General features: G+C 33.4%; 1 protein-coding gene across 8 annotated transcripts in view; it reads left to right on the forward strand.

The window, feature by feature from the left end:
* RIMS2 (regulating synaptic membrane exocytosis 2) overlaps positions 1 to 14,085 on the forward strand; it is a 539,971-nt gene that overhangs the window by 353,593 nt on the left and 172,293 nt on the right. For 2 of the 8 annotated variants that reach the window (XM_078153695.1, XM_020969978.2), the window contains 2 exons: positions 4,476 to 4,648; positions 5,608 to 5,868. The exons of 4 other annotated variants lie outside the window; for them this stretch is intronic. In XM_078153695.1, the coding sequence (XP_078009821.1) occupies positions 4,476 to 4,648; positions 5,608 to 5,868 (434 nt within the window). The remainder of the gene's footprint in view (positions 1 to 4,475; positions 4,649 to 5,607; positions 5,869 to 14,085) is intronic. 2 more of the 8 variants (XM_078153700.1, XM_078153696.1) reach the window with 1 other exon arrangement.

Consider the following 14,085-nt stretch of genomic DNA (forward strand, 5'->3'; position numbering starts at 1 on the left):
TACTTGCAACACTCCAATATTAATTTGCATGTATTTATGGAGACAGTGTTCCCTTCAAAACATATTTCCGAGACATATAAATGAAATTCAATAGTAAAATAGGATTCAGTATTTATTAGTTTGCTTTAAACACAAATTTAGGCAGCATGCTTATTTCTATAGTGAAGAATATGTGTACTTTATAATATTTTTTTTAGGATATTAAGAATTAGTATTCCACATATCACTTTAACAATTCTAGAAGGTAAAGGTCAAGATATTGCTTATGACTAGGCCCATTTTTATAGGTTACATTTAATTTAACTGTCATTATTATCTTTAACATATAAATCTGTATTAAGGGGCAGCTAGGTGGCACAGTGGATAGAGCACTGGCCCTGAAGTCAGGAGGACCTGAGTTCAAATATGGCCTCAGACCAAACATTGACACTTACTACCTGTGTGACCCTGGGCAAGTCACTTAACCCCAATTGCCTAAAAATAAAAAAAAATTAATAAAGATCATTAATTTGAATATGTAAAGGTCTTTACAAGCAAAATGAACAAGGAAGTGACACAATGTTCTTTTTTACTAATAACGACCACTAACAAATGTAGGAAATATGAAAATGTAGAAAGTTGAGTATAACAATTAAACAACATTTTACATAGTTTTATCATATTATCTTTTTTATAACCTGGACTTTTCTTACCTTTCCAGTTGTCTTTCTTTTATTCCCCTCTCTGTATTCTGCAATCCAGATATACATACTGTTGCACTCTACCTCCATCACCTTTGCACTAGTTGTGCACCATACTTGTAATGCTCTCCTTCCCTCTCAACCTGTTTTTCCTAGATTCGCCGGCTTCCTTTAAGACTCGGTTCAAACATCGTCTTCTTCCAGAAGGACTTTCCTGGTCTTCCCCACTCTCAGCTCCAAGTGTCTTTGTCTCTACGATTACATATTTATTTAAATATGGTCTCCCCCGTTTAGATATAAGGTTCTTGTGCACAAGAAATGTTTTAGGCATTTATCTTTATCTCTGGTGCTTATCACAATGTCTGGCACTTAGCAAATATTTAATAAATATTTGTTGATTGATTTATAGTACCTCTGATTTTTTTCTCCCACTCATTAAGGCCGCTTCCCAGAAACACTGATAGCTTGAATGTTTAACAATGTCAGCATTCGATGCAACTTGTATTTGCCACTGTGTCTGGCTAAATGAGAAAATGACCCAATATGTATTCTGAAACTGGTTCTGTTGTTCTTTGTAGGGAACTTTATGATATTAAAGCAACTACAAACTAACACAGAGACCTGACTTTTTTCTCTGACCACAATTTGCTTTGTTCCATTTATATAATTATTTCCCAGCTATGACTCAGCAATTAATTTTTACTATTTATTGTTTTGATACTATAAATAATTTAATCTATTTAATATGCTTGCTGTTTACATCCCATACCTTGTACCTATCTCAACATATGGCTTCACACTTAATTTGATTTTACTTATTTCATATTACATACAAAATATGATCTAAAATTTAATTTAAATTCACAAGATTTACTAAGTGTTTTCTTATGATTTTCCTTAAACACAAATTTTACTGTATGGCTTCCCTACTCAATAATTCTAGTTGTTCCCTATTGTCTCTAGAATTAAATATGAAGTCCTTTGTTTGACTTTTAAAGCCCTTCACCACATGTGCTAACCTCTTTCCACCTTCATTATAAATCATCCTCCTTCCCGTACTCTGTTATCTGCCAGAATTGGCTTTCTCTCTTGCACACACAACATTTCATTCACTTGCTCATGCTCATGCTCGTTGCTATACTTCCTCCCCACCTCCACTTCAGAGACCCTCTCTTCTTTCAAGATACACCTCAAACTCCACCTTCTAGACACAGTCTTTATTTCTTGATCCTCCAAATGCTAGTGACCCACATAACTACTTTATATTTAATTGTATTTATTTTGTATTTATTTTGCACTTATTTTAAATATATTCATCTGTGAACATGTCACATAAGTGACTTAAAAAGAGTGTTTATTTAGTTTTTGGTTTTATATCTATATCCCCAAGCACCTAGCATAGTTCCTGGCACAGAGTAGACACAATAAATGCTTTCTGATTGACTGTTGACTCTGCAAATTTGATAAATTAAATATTTTAAATTTTAATGTATGTAATTTAATGCATACATTAAATTTTAATGCATTTAATTTAATGCATTACCACATTACGAGAAGAAATGACGTAAACTTTCACATAATTTGGATATATTTGTTGAAGTGGTATTCTGGACAAAGAGTGAAAGTTTGGTTTTAAAACTAATTTTTGATCCATTCCTTCAAGTTGGCATGAACCATGCTTGCTGCCATGCTTCCCTGTGATAAACTGAATTTGTCTGTATGAAGAGAGAAAGACAAGGTTTTGTTTGGAATTTCCCATTAAAGCTCAAACCTATAAGCTATATTTACAGTATAGATGTCTTCTGTAAGCTTAAGGAAATTTTCTGAAAAATTGGTTGCATTCTTTTTGATAAATGGAATTTTTTTCCATAAGTGAAAATAGACTGATGAAATCTAAGTTCCCAGTTGACTCAGATGACTATTAATAAATTCAGCCGTAATATTCATTTTGCAGATGAATAAATTCAGGCAGACACTGAGAAGTGAAATGGCTTTCCTCACATCACACAGTTAATTAGTGATAGTCCTGGGGCTCAATCTACAATTTCCTGACTCTTGGTCCATTGTCCCCCCGCCCTACTATACAAGACTGTAATGACATCATATATATATGTGTGTGTGTGAGAGTGTGTGTGTGTATCCATACATATATATTTGACATCATTTATATATAATATATGAATATGTATATATGCTCACTTATGTGCATATGTCTACATGTGTATGTGCGTGTGTACATATATGTGTATGTGTGTATATATATGTGGTTTGGGGAGGTTATTTTTGTTTTTTGTTTTGGTGTGGGGAACTTCTGGGGAGGAACTTCCTGTACCAATGGATATCTGTACCTTCTCTGCCTGGAGGAACTAAGAAGTTAAGGGACTTGTTCAGTGTCATAAACCAGTATGTATCAAGACTTGAACCCAGGTCTTCTTGATTCCAGAATCAACTCTTTTTAATCTATGCTGCTGCTCATTGATATTTGAGGTGAAAAGGTATGATTTTTTTGGTGCAGCATGATGTCTTCAAACCAAAGTAACTCTGTACTACCATCATTTTATCTCTTCATAAAATTTACCAATATGGCAATTTTCAAAAGAGATAGAGACAAAAAGCAGCTTGTCATTTCTTATCCTGTTAATTTGAACTTCATATTCTGTATAGTTATGTTATAATGATAAATACTATTAAAGACTCTTGAATTATTCCTAAGTCCCTCTGAACTATCAAAGCAGAACTGAATTATGTTCAGTGAAATTTGTTTTATTCATGTTTTACATTCCATTTATTTGGAAAAGAGCAAACTATCAGTGTGTGCTGGGCCTAGAAACAGGAAAACTGGAGTTCAAATCTCGTCTCAGAAACTTACTACATATATTACCCTGGGCAAGTCACTTAACCTCTGATTGCCTCAATTTCCTTTCTGTTAAATGGGGATAATAATAGCACCTACAGCAAAGAGTTGTTGTGAAGATCAAATGAGATAATATTTGTAAAGTGATTAGCACAGTGCCTGGTGGTTAGCAGATGCGATATAAATGCTTATTCCCCCTGTCTATACACTAGAATATTAAATTAATCTGAAAACTCTATTTCCTGACTACCGTAGAAAACAGTAACTATACTACCATAAACAAATATCAATTTGATCATTGTAGTTTCATTATAAATTATAATGAACTTTCCTAATAAGCCTACAGTTATCTTAAATTCTTTGATATAGTTTAAAGATGTCTCTTAAGGTTTTTAGGATAGATGATGATATAATAATTTTATTTCTGGGCATGATACTGTTTCCACTAAAACATAATGATGGACATCAAATTGTCAGAGAAATTGATAGCCAGTACATTGGCTTTTGTAAGTACAGTTGAACATTTTATAATATAATTATTTTAATTTTTATATCAAAATAAAAATCTCCATTTTTCTTTATTAGACAAAATGCTTATGACCCCTCTCACTCTTTTCCTCCCTCTCTTTACTCCCTTCTGCTTTCCCTTCTTTCTGTCTTCTCCCTTCCCTCCACATGTCATGGTAATATAAAAACCACCTTAATGGCCAGCATTGAGATATTCTGGAAATGTTCTAATGCCAGCTGTAGAAACAGGCAATTATGTATAAATTGAACTGTTCATTTAGAATAATTGTTTTTCACTTCCGTGTTAGAAGCAGTAGAGTGAGTTTTTCTAAGCAGTGGTGCTCCTGTGGAAAATTTAAGTCCTGAAACAAGACAAAGGATTGTTTTGTGTTTGTGCTTATAACTTGTATATGTTTGTCAATCTGTGTCAACAGTATCGGTCAGGGCGGGATCTTCATCGAGGTGCAGACAATGTTTCCACTAAATCTTCAGACAGTGATGTAAGTGATGTGTCAGCTGTATCAAGAACTAGCAGTGCATCTCGTTTCAGCAGCACAAGTTATATGTCTGTTCAGTCAGAACGACCAAGAGGAAATAAGAAAATCAGGTGAGTAAATAGAACTTATGTGGGCAACCTCTTTTCAATGTATTATAGGTGATTATCATTTTCCTTTGAAGAAAGCTAAGTTATACTTTCCTAAAAGATATATAGATCAAGTGATAAGGTAAAAGAACATTGGAGATATGATTTGTATTACTATTAGGATCTTATTTCAGATTTCTTGGATAGGGAAAATTTTCTTGAACCCAGTAAAAATTTCCCCTGCTAAACAATGGGAAATGGTAGCAATGTCCATACTTTTTGTTCATGTTAACTATTTTTAATTAAGTACTTGATTTGTATATATATGTCAGTACATCGTATTAGCATGTATTTGCTCTATGAGGACTTCAATTATCGAAAATAGAAAGCAATATAGAAAGTAATTTTCTAGAATGCTTACTAAACACATATCAGTGACTCAGAAAAAGTTAGGATAGTTCTTAGTACTTTTATCAATAGATTTCTATCATACTCCTCCTAGGTTTTCACGCATGCATGAAAAAATTCTCTTTTATGATGGAACTTAAAATATATTTGATTAATTCCTTTAAAATAGAAATAAGAAATTTATACTTTACATCTAATCTATGAAAATTTCAGGTACCTGTACCAACATTATGTGAAAAAAATATATATTCAATATAGGTACTCCTCATGGATAAAAATAATATCCATAACACAGATTGCATATGCTTTTGCCTTGTTTGCATACAGCCTCATGAGAGGGAAAAATGTGATATACCAACCATTCTGAGTAAGTGTTGGTCCCTTAGTGCTTCTCTGGTAAATACAAAAGTTTTCAACTATAAAAATAATACAGAATTTTTATTTATACTTTCCTATTTTACTTTTTCATTCTCCTTTCTGTTTAATTTATTTTTGTGTACTGTATGCATGTTTTTTTCCTGACTTTCTTTTTTGTTTGTTTGCATGCCTTCTTCAATTTTGGTTATCTACAAAAGATCAAAAGGAATAGAGGAGGGTGGGCAAGAAGGGGATATGCACGAGGAGATAGTTCGTGAGGAAAAGAAACAGGAAGAAATAAAGGAAGAAGGAATTAATGAAAAAGAACAAGGGAAAGAGCTAACAAAAAATTCTAATAATGAAAAAGACAGAGAATCAGGAGATGAGGAAAAAATACAAGATAAAACTCAGGAAAGGAAACAAACAGAACAGTGGAATTCAAAAGATTTACAAAGACGATTCTCCCAAGATGATGACAGGTAATATATACTTGTTTCTGTAGAGATTTCCCATAAGTACCTTCGTTGCCCTCCTCCATCCTTGAAAACTGTTTCATTTGTTTTACTTTACCTTCTTTTGTATTGTCTACTTCATTCTTATTACAATTTTTGAATGCCTTAAAATTTTCTGCTATAATATATTGAAGTCATGCCAATTAATAATTATAGTCACTTGCCTTCAATTTCTGTTTATTGAATTATGGTTGTCTGCTTAATTAATTAAGTTATCTGCTTTACTTTTTGATTCTGTCCATGTGTGATAAATCAAATTAGATTAAAGACTTCTTTTTAGAACATTTAAATCAATTATACTTTATGAGATTGATAATAAAGGTGGCATGTATTCTAGTAACTGTACACATTTCAAGAATACTGTATAAATGATACATATCTTTGAGTAAAATTTTAGCCTACTTTACTAAATAATTAGATGATTATGTAAAATAAATTTCACGCAAACAAGGAAATTCAGAAATGAATGCCATTGTTGATATGGTAACAAAAGAAAGCTTTATTCAGTATTAATTTCTCTTTGCTTTAAGCCCTAAGAAGTCCAGGCATCTAGTTTTTTGTAGGCTTTTCAGTATTCCTTCCTTTGCAACCTCCCATCCTACCACCACAACAAACAAGAAAATAGATATGAAACTATCCTGGAAAGTGCATCCTAATTAAATTTCTTCTGAGGTAAATGTAACAAATATTCCTTTCCTTGACAAATCAGACAATCAGGGAATGCCTTGCAAAGTGAAGGTTTTATTTCATACCTGGCAGCTTTTAGACTAGACAGATTGGTTGGAGCAGCCAGTTAGTTTCAGGTGGGGGTGAGGGTCAGATGATGGAGGGTAACCAAGCTGAGAAAACAAGATATAAAAACATACAATTTTAGTACTTGATAGAACACAATGTTAATGATTGTGGTGATAATGATGATATTTATATAGTACTTTAAGGTTTGTGAAGTGCTTTACATATCATATTTTATTCTTATACTAACCCTGTGGAGTAGTGCTGTTCCTATCCCCAATTTACAGATTAGGAAACTGAGGCCAAGGGATGTTGGGACTTGACCAGGGTAACAGAGCTAGTAAATATCTGAGGCACCATTCGAACTCACAGATTTTCCTGACTGCAAGTCTAGTTGTTCTATCCACTGTACCAAGTAGCTGAACAGAACACAAAAATATAACAAGAACACAATAACAAATTATCACTTTGTAATACAAATATATGAAATTTCTTATCTCAAATCCATTCATTTTAAAGATTTAAACTCATAAACTTAAGGATAAAAGAGATCTTGAAGGTCTTCTGTTACAAAACCCTCATTTTCTAGGTGTGGAAACTAAGTCCCAGAGAGGCTAAATGACTTGCCCAAAGCCATACCTCTAGTAAGGGTTACAAGTGGGACTTGAATGAAGACTTCGTTGATTCTAAGGCTAATAGTCCTTCTGAAGTTATTTATTGCAACTGATTTCTTAAAACTTCACTTGAAATAGTTAAAAAATTTGAAACTTTTGTCAATTAAAACTATAATCTTACTTATGATTGGTCATCAACATGTATATATTATGACAAAATTTGCATCATTGTAAGGTGACCAAATTGCTGGTTGGGCTCTATGCTTTTTAAAGCGTTGAATACATGATATAGTTTTTCCTAATGGGCATGTTGTCTAGATAATGTAAGACATTTTATTTTCTTCACTTTCACAAAGTGTCACATGTTAGCTAGTGTCATACACCTAATCAATAATGATATTTCAAACATTATATGTTATATAATTTTAGTCTAAACTGATGGTCTCTATGACTTCTTGATTATACTAGGGAAAGATATTTTCTTTGATTTATTTCTGAAGAAAATTGTGGAATTCGTGAATAACAGAACTAGTCTCATTAATTCAGATAAATACTTTATATGCATTTGTGGGAAACAATTACATAACATATTTTCCTTTCTCTATAGAAGTTGAATAAGTTGTTCCACTGCATGGTGTTAATTTCCACTCTGTAGACTCTAGTGATAGCAATGTGTTCTCCCAAGAGTAGTAGTGACACTATATCACTCATATGTTTGGATATCAAGGCCGTAGTAAGAACCAAAATAGTCATCAGGTTGTAGGGTATTGGAATTTAGAAGAATAAGATAGTCCCCAACTGCCCCTCCTGTTAAAAGTGGGTATATTAGATATTCCTGTCTAGTTGTAAGAAAAATATCTTTTTCAAAGGCATTTGTACTACAGTAAAATATATATATGGATTCTTTATCACTTTTTTGGTTGTCTGCCATATAATTGGAAGTCTCCATCTACTTCTTGGCTAAGAGGGATAAGCATTTATTAAGTAACCACTAAATGCCAGGCACTACAGTAAATGCTTTATAAATATAATCTCATTTGATCTTCACAGCAACTGTATGAGGTAGGTGCTGTTATTCTCTCTATTTTGCAGTTGACGAAACTGAGATAAATGGAGATGAGATGAAGATCCCAGGGTCACAGCTAGGAAATGTCTGAGACTGGATTTGAACTCAGGCTTTCTTGACTCCAGGCCCAGCACTCTATCCACTGTGCCACTAAGCTGCCTCTGGCTAAGACCTTTGATATCAAGAATTATCCTAACTCTAAGAATTCTCAGGGGACAATTTTTCTCTGTCCCACTAGGCAATCCCCTCCCTGGAATGAAGGTATGCCTGAGGATGTATACTATATAGAGAATGGTGACAATTGTCCATTTCGCTCCTATTACTCATTACTTATCCCTTCCTGTAAACAGGCATCAGGAGAGCTTTTAAGTTTTCACGATACTCATATCCATAGTAACATTCAAGTAGTAGTTCATGCAAATTCATAAACATAATTGTTCATATTTGTCTTTAACGAAATTTGTGATTCATGTGACCAAAGACGTGGAAGGTGACATTTTGTCCAATCCCCATACAGTCTTAAAAATTCTCTAACATAAGAATTATGTGCAAGAGGTAAAGTAGTTACAGCTTTCTTGCCAAAATAAGACACCGAAAAGTCTAATGAGGGAACAACCTGATAAATTAACAGCAGAGGAGTAATTCCTAACATGGTCTGTATTTTATGGAAAAGGAAACTGATTCTCAGAGAGATTTAAAAAAGAAAGAAAGAAAAGTAAACAGCACATGTTATATTGTAAAGGGCCAGAACTTGGAGTCATAAAACCTGACTAGTTCTTATTTGTCTTTGAGGAAGTCACTTAAGATCTCCAAGTCTTAGTTGTCTCACCTATATAGTGGAGATCAATACTTAGACTATCTACTTCATGGAATTAGGAGTATTTGTAAACTATAAAACACTGTGTAAATCAGTTGTTATTTTTAAGTGACCTTTCAGAGGCCATGTAGTCACAGAGCCTAAAAAGAACCCAAGTGCCCTTCACCTGAATACTTTGCATTTTTATTTCAAAAAGAGCCTGATAAAAATAATGTGATGATTGCTATAAATTTTCTGTATATTACAAGGATTCTAATAAATCACAAGCTTAATCATGTTCCATAAAGCGAACCACAACTATAATACACAGTAAAAACCTGAAATAACCTGGGCATATCCTGGTATCTTCCCTGTACAAATGTTATGAAATATTGACACTAATATAGTTTTTGTTCATAATAGCTCTGAAAAAAAGATGCAGAAAGTAATTTGCTTTCATGGACAAAGGAAGCCAATAGCAGAGTTAGAGTCTAAGAACAAATGATGCATGTGCTAACAAATCTATACCAGTTTTAAAAGACATAGCTGGCTTTCTAAAAAATTAACTTTATATATCTTTCAGGACTTTAATTTTTAAGCACATTTAAGGAGATAATGAGGAACAGGAAAAACCACAGAAAGTTGAAGTTTGAATTTTGCCTCTGTCATTTACTTTTTGTAATGTTAGCTAAATCACTTAATTTTCTATGCACTCAGTGTCATCATCTATAAAATGGAGATGATAGTAGAACTAGCATTTTACTGGGGATAAGGCAACACAGGTTTTAAAAGCAGCTGTTGGTACATGAACTTAGACAAATCACCTCATCCCTATGGTCCTCAGCATTTTTGTTTTGTTTGTTTTGCTTTATTTTAAGCTTTTGTGACATCTATTTCTAATTTGGTCTTGCCACTGGAAGAATAGCTATTTGTATTGTCTTTGAAAATAGCTTGTTAGGAGATATTTTTTTCGATGCAGTAAGGCAAACTATGGGAGTTAATTTTTATCTATGATGTTCTATGAGAACACGTCTGTGAAGAAGACAGAGAAAGGAGATGGAGAGATCTTTTCTGTTAAATCTCTTTTCATTGTCTTGTAAAGAGAATTTTCAAGAGACTATGAAAAAGAGTAGCTTGAGAAAAGCTTGACTCAGGATGTTTCCTGTTAAAGCTAAAGAGAGTACAAAGAATAAGGACTGATATAACATATTTCCTGAGAGACTGAGAAATATGACAGCGATTCTTGAAAGACTTAAAATCAGTATCTGAAGTGAACTAAATTGTATTGTGTTTGTTTGGAGTGAAGAGGAGTCATCTTCAGTTTTAAAGGGTGTGAGGTGACTTTGGCTGTGAACTTCCAAGTAGCCAAAATTTTATAAGTAGTTATCGATGCCTTTATTATTGTCCAAGAAAAATATTAACATGCTAATTTACATTTTAACCATAGTCCTGCCAGAAGCAACTTTTTTTAAATTTTGTCATTATTCTCCTCTACAGATTATTCTCTGGAGAGAGAAATATTCAAACTGACATACTCCCTTCAAGCCGTTACATATTTCTCACATATGACATTTTGAAGTAACTTTCATTGCAAGGGTTCTTACAGGAAAAAAAAACTTTCATAACTGGAATTCATGGCCTTTTAAGATAGTTTATTGTATTTTAAATAATTGATTCTTTTCAAAATCTCATGTAATTTATTTTATTCATTTAAAACTATTATTCTGAGGTGTTGATAGACTTCATCAGACTGGCACAAAACAACATTAATGATCTCTGATTTTTAGGAATCTTGACCAAGGAAAATGACACTGTTCAGTAAAAACATTAAACTTTAGTTTCCAAAACCATTCAATCTCTCTTTGACTATTCTTCTCAAAGGCTCTTCCTGAACTGACTACAGGTGACCTGAGCATCCTCCTCAAAGAGTATCCTCCCTGTCTTCAGTACCCTGATCCCATTAGGAAATGGGAAAGATGGCACTGCCCTTAGATAAATCATAGCTATAATCCCTTCAGTCATTCTAGTCAGTCATTCAACATTTATTAAGTACCTATAATGTGCCAGGTACTGTGCTAAGCCCTGGAGATGCGAAAAGAGGCAAAAGAAGGTCCTTGCCATCAAGGAGTTTACAATCTAATGGGAGACACAATAAGCCATGTACAAACAAGCTATATACAGGATAAATAGAGAGCAAATAAGAGAGAGGGGGCATTAGAATTAAGAAGGGTTGAAATAGGCAGCAGGTAGCTAGGTTGTGCAGTGAATGGAGCACTGGTCCTAGAGTCAGGAACACTCCTCTTCCTAAGTTCAAATCTGGCCTCAGACACTTACTAGATGTGTGACCCTGGGCAAGTCATGTAATGCTATTCACCTCAGTTTCCTCATCAGTAAAATGAGCTGGAGAAGGAAATGGTAAACCACTCCAGTATCTTTGATAAAAAAAAAAAAACCTAATAGGACACAACTGAAAAACAACTGAACTGAATTGAGGAAAGTTTCTCCTTTCTCATGGATTTTAGTTGAGACTTAAGGAAGCTTTGGATGTCAATAGGCAAAGAGGAAGAAGGAGAGGATTCCAGGCACTATCACTGTTCAGAAAAGTACATGGCCAGGAGTAAAGTAGAAGAAACCAGGAGATGTAGGAAGGAATTTTGAATGCCAAACAGGATTTTGTATTTGATCCTGGAGGCAATAGGGAGACACTGGAGTTTATTGAATAAGGGTGTGACATAGTAGGGCCTTCACTTTCAGAAAATTACTTAGAAGCTGAAATGGTGGATGGAGTAGAGTAGGGAGAAGTTTGATGCAGGCAGACCCACCAGCAGGCTGTTGCAATGTCTGAGTATAAGTTGATAAAGGCTTTAGATGGATCAATAAGAGGACCTTCTGTCCTGTTCTTGTTTGATCGCTGCCCAAATTACTTCAAGAGAGAAGTCCTTATAACTGATTTAGAGAGGAGCAGGATATTGTTTGGAATTGATAGTTAAAAACTTATAATTGTTGGGCAGGATAATACATGTCTCTAATCCCTGCTGCTAAGGGAGGCTGAAACAGGTGTACATATTGAGCTCAGAGGTTCAGAGTTGTAGTAAGGGTATGCCCATTTGTTGTCCATATTAAGCCTAGAACTAATATCATAAGACCAGCAGGTTTGTGAGTGGATGCTACACTTCAAGCCTGGGAAAGATTAGGAGACCCAGTTCCCTCCCCACCAAAAAAAGAGAGAGAGAGACTGATAAGGGTTTTTCTTTCAGATTAGCCCAAAGGCTTCACATTTTTAAATGCTTTCTTAGGGGGTAAGAGCACAAGGAGTTTTGTTCACTTCCACATTATTGATTTAATATTGATAAATTTTATATGAATAACAACTATTGAGAAAGGAAGTTTTTCCAGATTGTTCAGGAAGTAACATTGAAGAAGCTGCTGTGGGGACTTTTAATGAGAAAAAAAAATGTAAATTTATTAATTAGTAAGAAACTATTTAAACATATGCTTGGATTAATCTAGAAATTGGGATGACAAAACTAATATAGTATTGAGTCAATTTGCAGTCTGAGAAGTAACTTACAAGTCAGGTTGGTTGACCCTAGATTCCTATCTAAAACCTCATCATACATACTTAAAGTGAGGGATTGAACAAAATGATCTCTAAGATTCCTTCCAACTAAAATTCCTTTATTCTATAATTCTAATCTTTTGTGTCAAGTGAGATTATATTTATAAAGCTTCTTTGTAACTATAAACTAAATTCTTTAAAAGATGCATATGAATCATAATAATTTTTATTTTTGTTATTAGTTTCCTGGTGACAGAATATTGTTCAGTAAAGGATACATATATCTGGTATAAAAATGCTAATTTAATAGCTAGGAATATTATTCACTAGCTTTATTTTTTACATCTTAGTCCTATATAAATACATCTCATTCAAAGTGTTTCCTATTTTCAGTCTAGTAAGAATTATAAATTTGATGCAGAACCAGTTTCCAATATATTTTGATAATTTAAATATGAAAGATATATTTACCAAATAAGTTATTCAACTATATTATTGGCTAGTCATTATAAGTCAATAGTGTCAAAAGCACCAAAAAAGCTAATGTGATCTTAAGCTATATTAAGAGAGTAATAATGTCCAGAACTGGGGAATTAGTAATCCTATACTCAGTTACCATCCTACCACATATAAAGTATCTTTTAGTTTGGAGTGCTATATTTATTTTGTTTTATTATTTTTATTACATTTTATTATTTCATTAAATATTTCCCAATTATACTTTTCATTTTTAATATCTATTTTTTAAAAATTGGGTTTCCAATTCTCTCCCTCTTTTGCCTTCCCTACCCATTGAGAAGACAAGCAATATGACAACTATGCTTGTGAGGTCATGCAAAATGTAATTTAATAATAGCCATGTAGCCCCCCCAAAAAAACCTACCACAAAATAGCAAGAAAAAGAAAATGAAAAAAGTATGCTTCATTCTGCACTGAGTATACCAGTTGTCTCTGGAGATTGATAGCGTTTTTCATCAGAAATATTTTGGAATCGTCTTGGGTCATTGTCTTAATAAAAGTAGCTAGGTTGGTCAACATTGCCATATTGTTATTACTGTTCAAAAATTGTAGAAACAATCAATAATTTCTTTAAAGATAATTGCAACAATGAGACAACAGAGTAAGGCAGAAGTTATTATAACTGCATGCCACGGTCTTTTTCTCATTATATTCTTTTAGTTTTGCATTAATTTTTATGTTTATTCTAACTAGTCAGTGGCTGACTGCACACAATTAGCTGATTAAGAAATAATTCAGTAACAAGTCACTTCCTGGTGTTAAAATATAGGCATTTTCATTTTTCCTTTCGTTTTGCTGCTTAATGTTTGCCGTGTCCAAAAAGAGGCAACATAGAATAGTAAAAAAATAACCTCTTAGTCAACAGCTGAATTTATGTACTGCCCCTGTCACATACTAA

The sequence above is a fragment of the Phascolarctos cinereus genome, unplaced genomic scaffold (assembly GCF_003287225.1).
Source record: "Phascolarctos cinereus isolate Bilbo 61053 unplaced genomic scaffold, phaCin_HiC Scaffold_4;HRSCAF=312, whole genome shotgun sequence".
NCBI classification, from domain to species: domain Eukaryota; kingdom Metazoa; phylum Chordata; class Mammalia; order Diprotodontia; family Phascolarctidae; genus Phascolarctos; species Phascolarctos cinereus.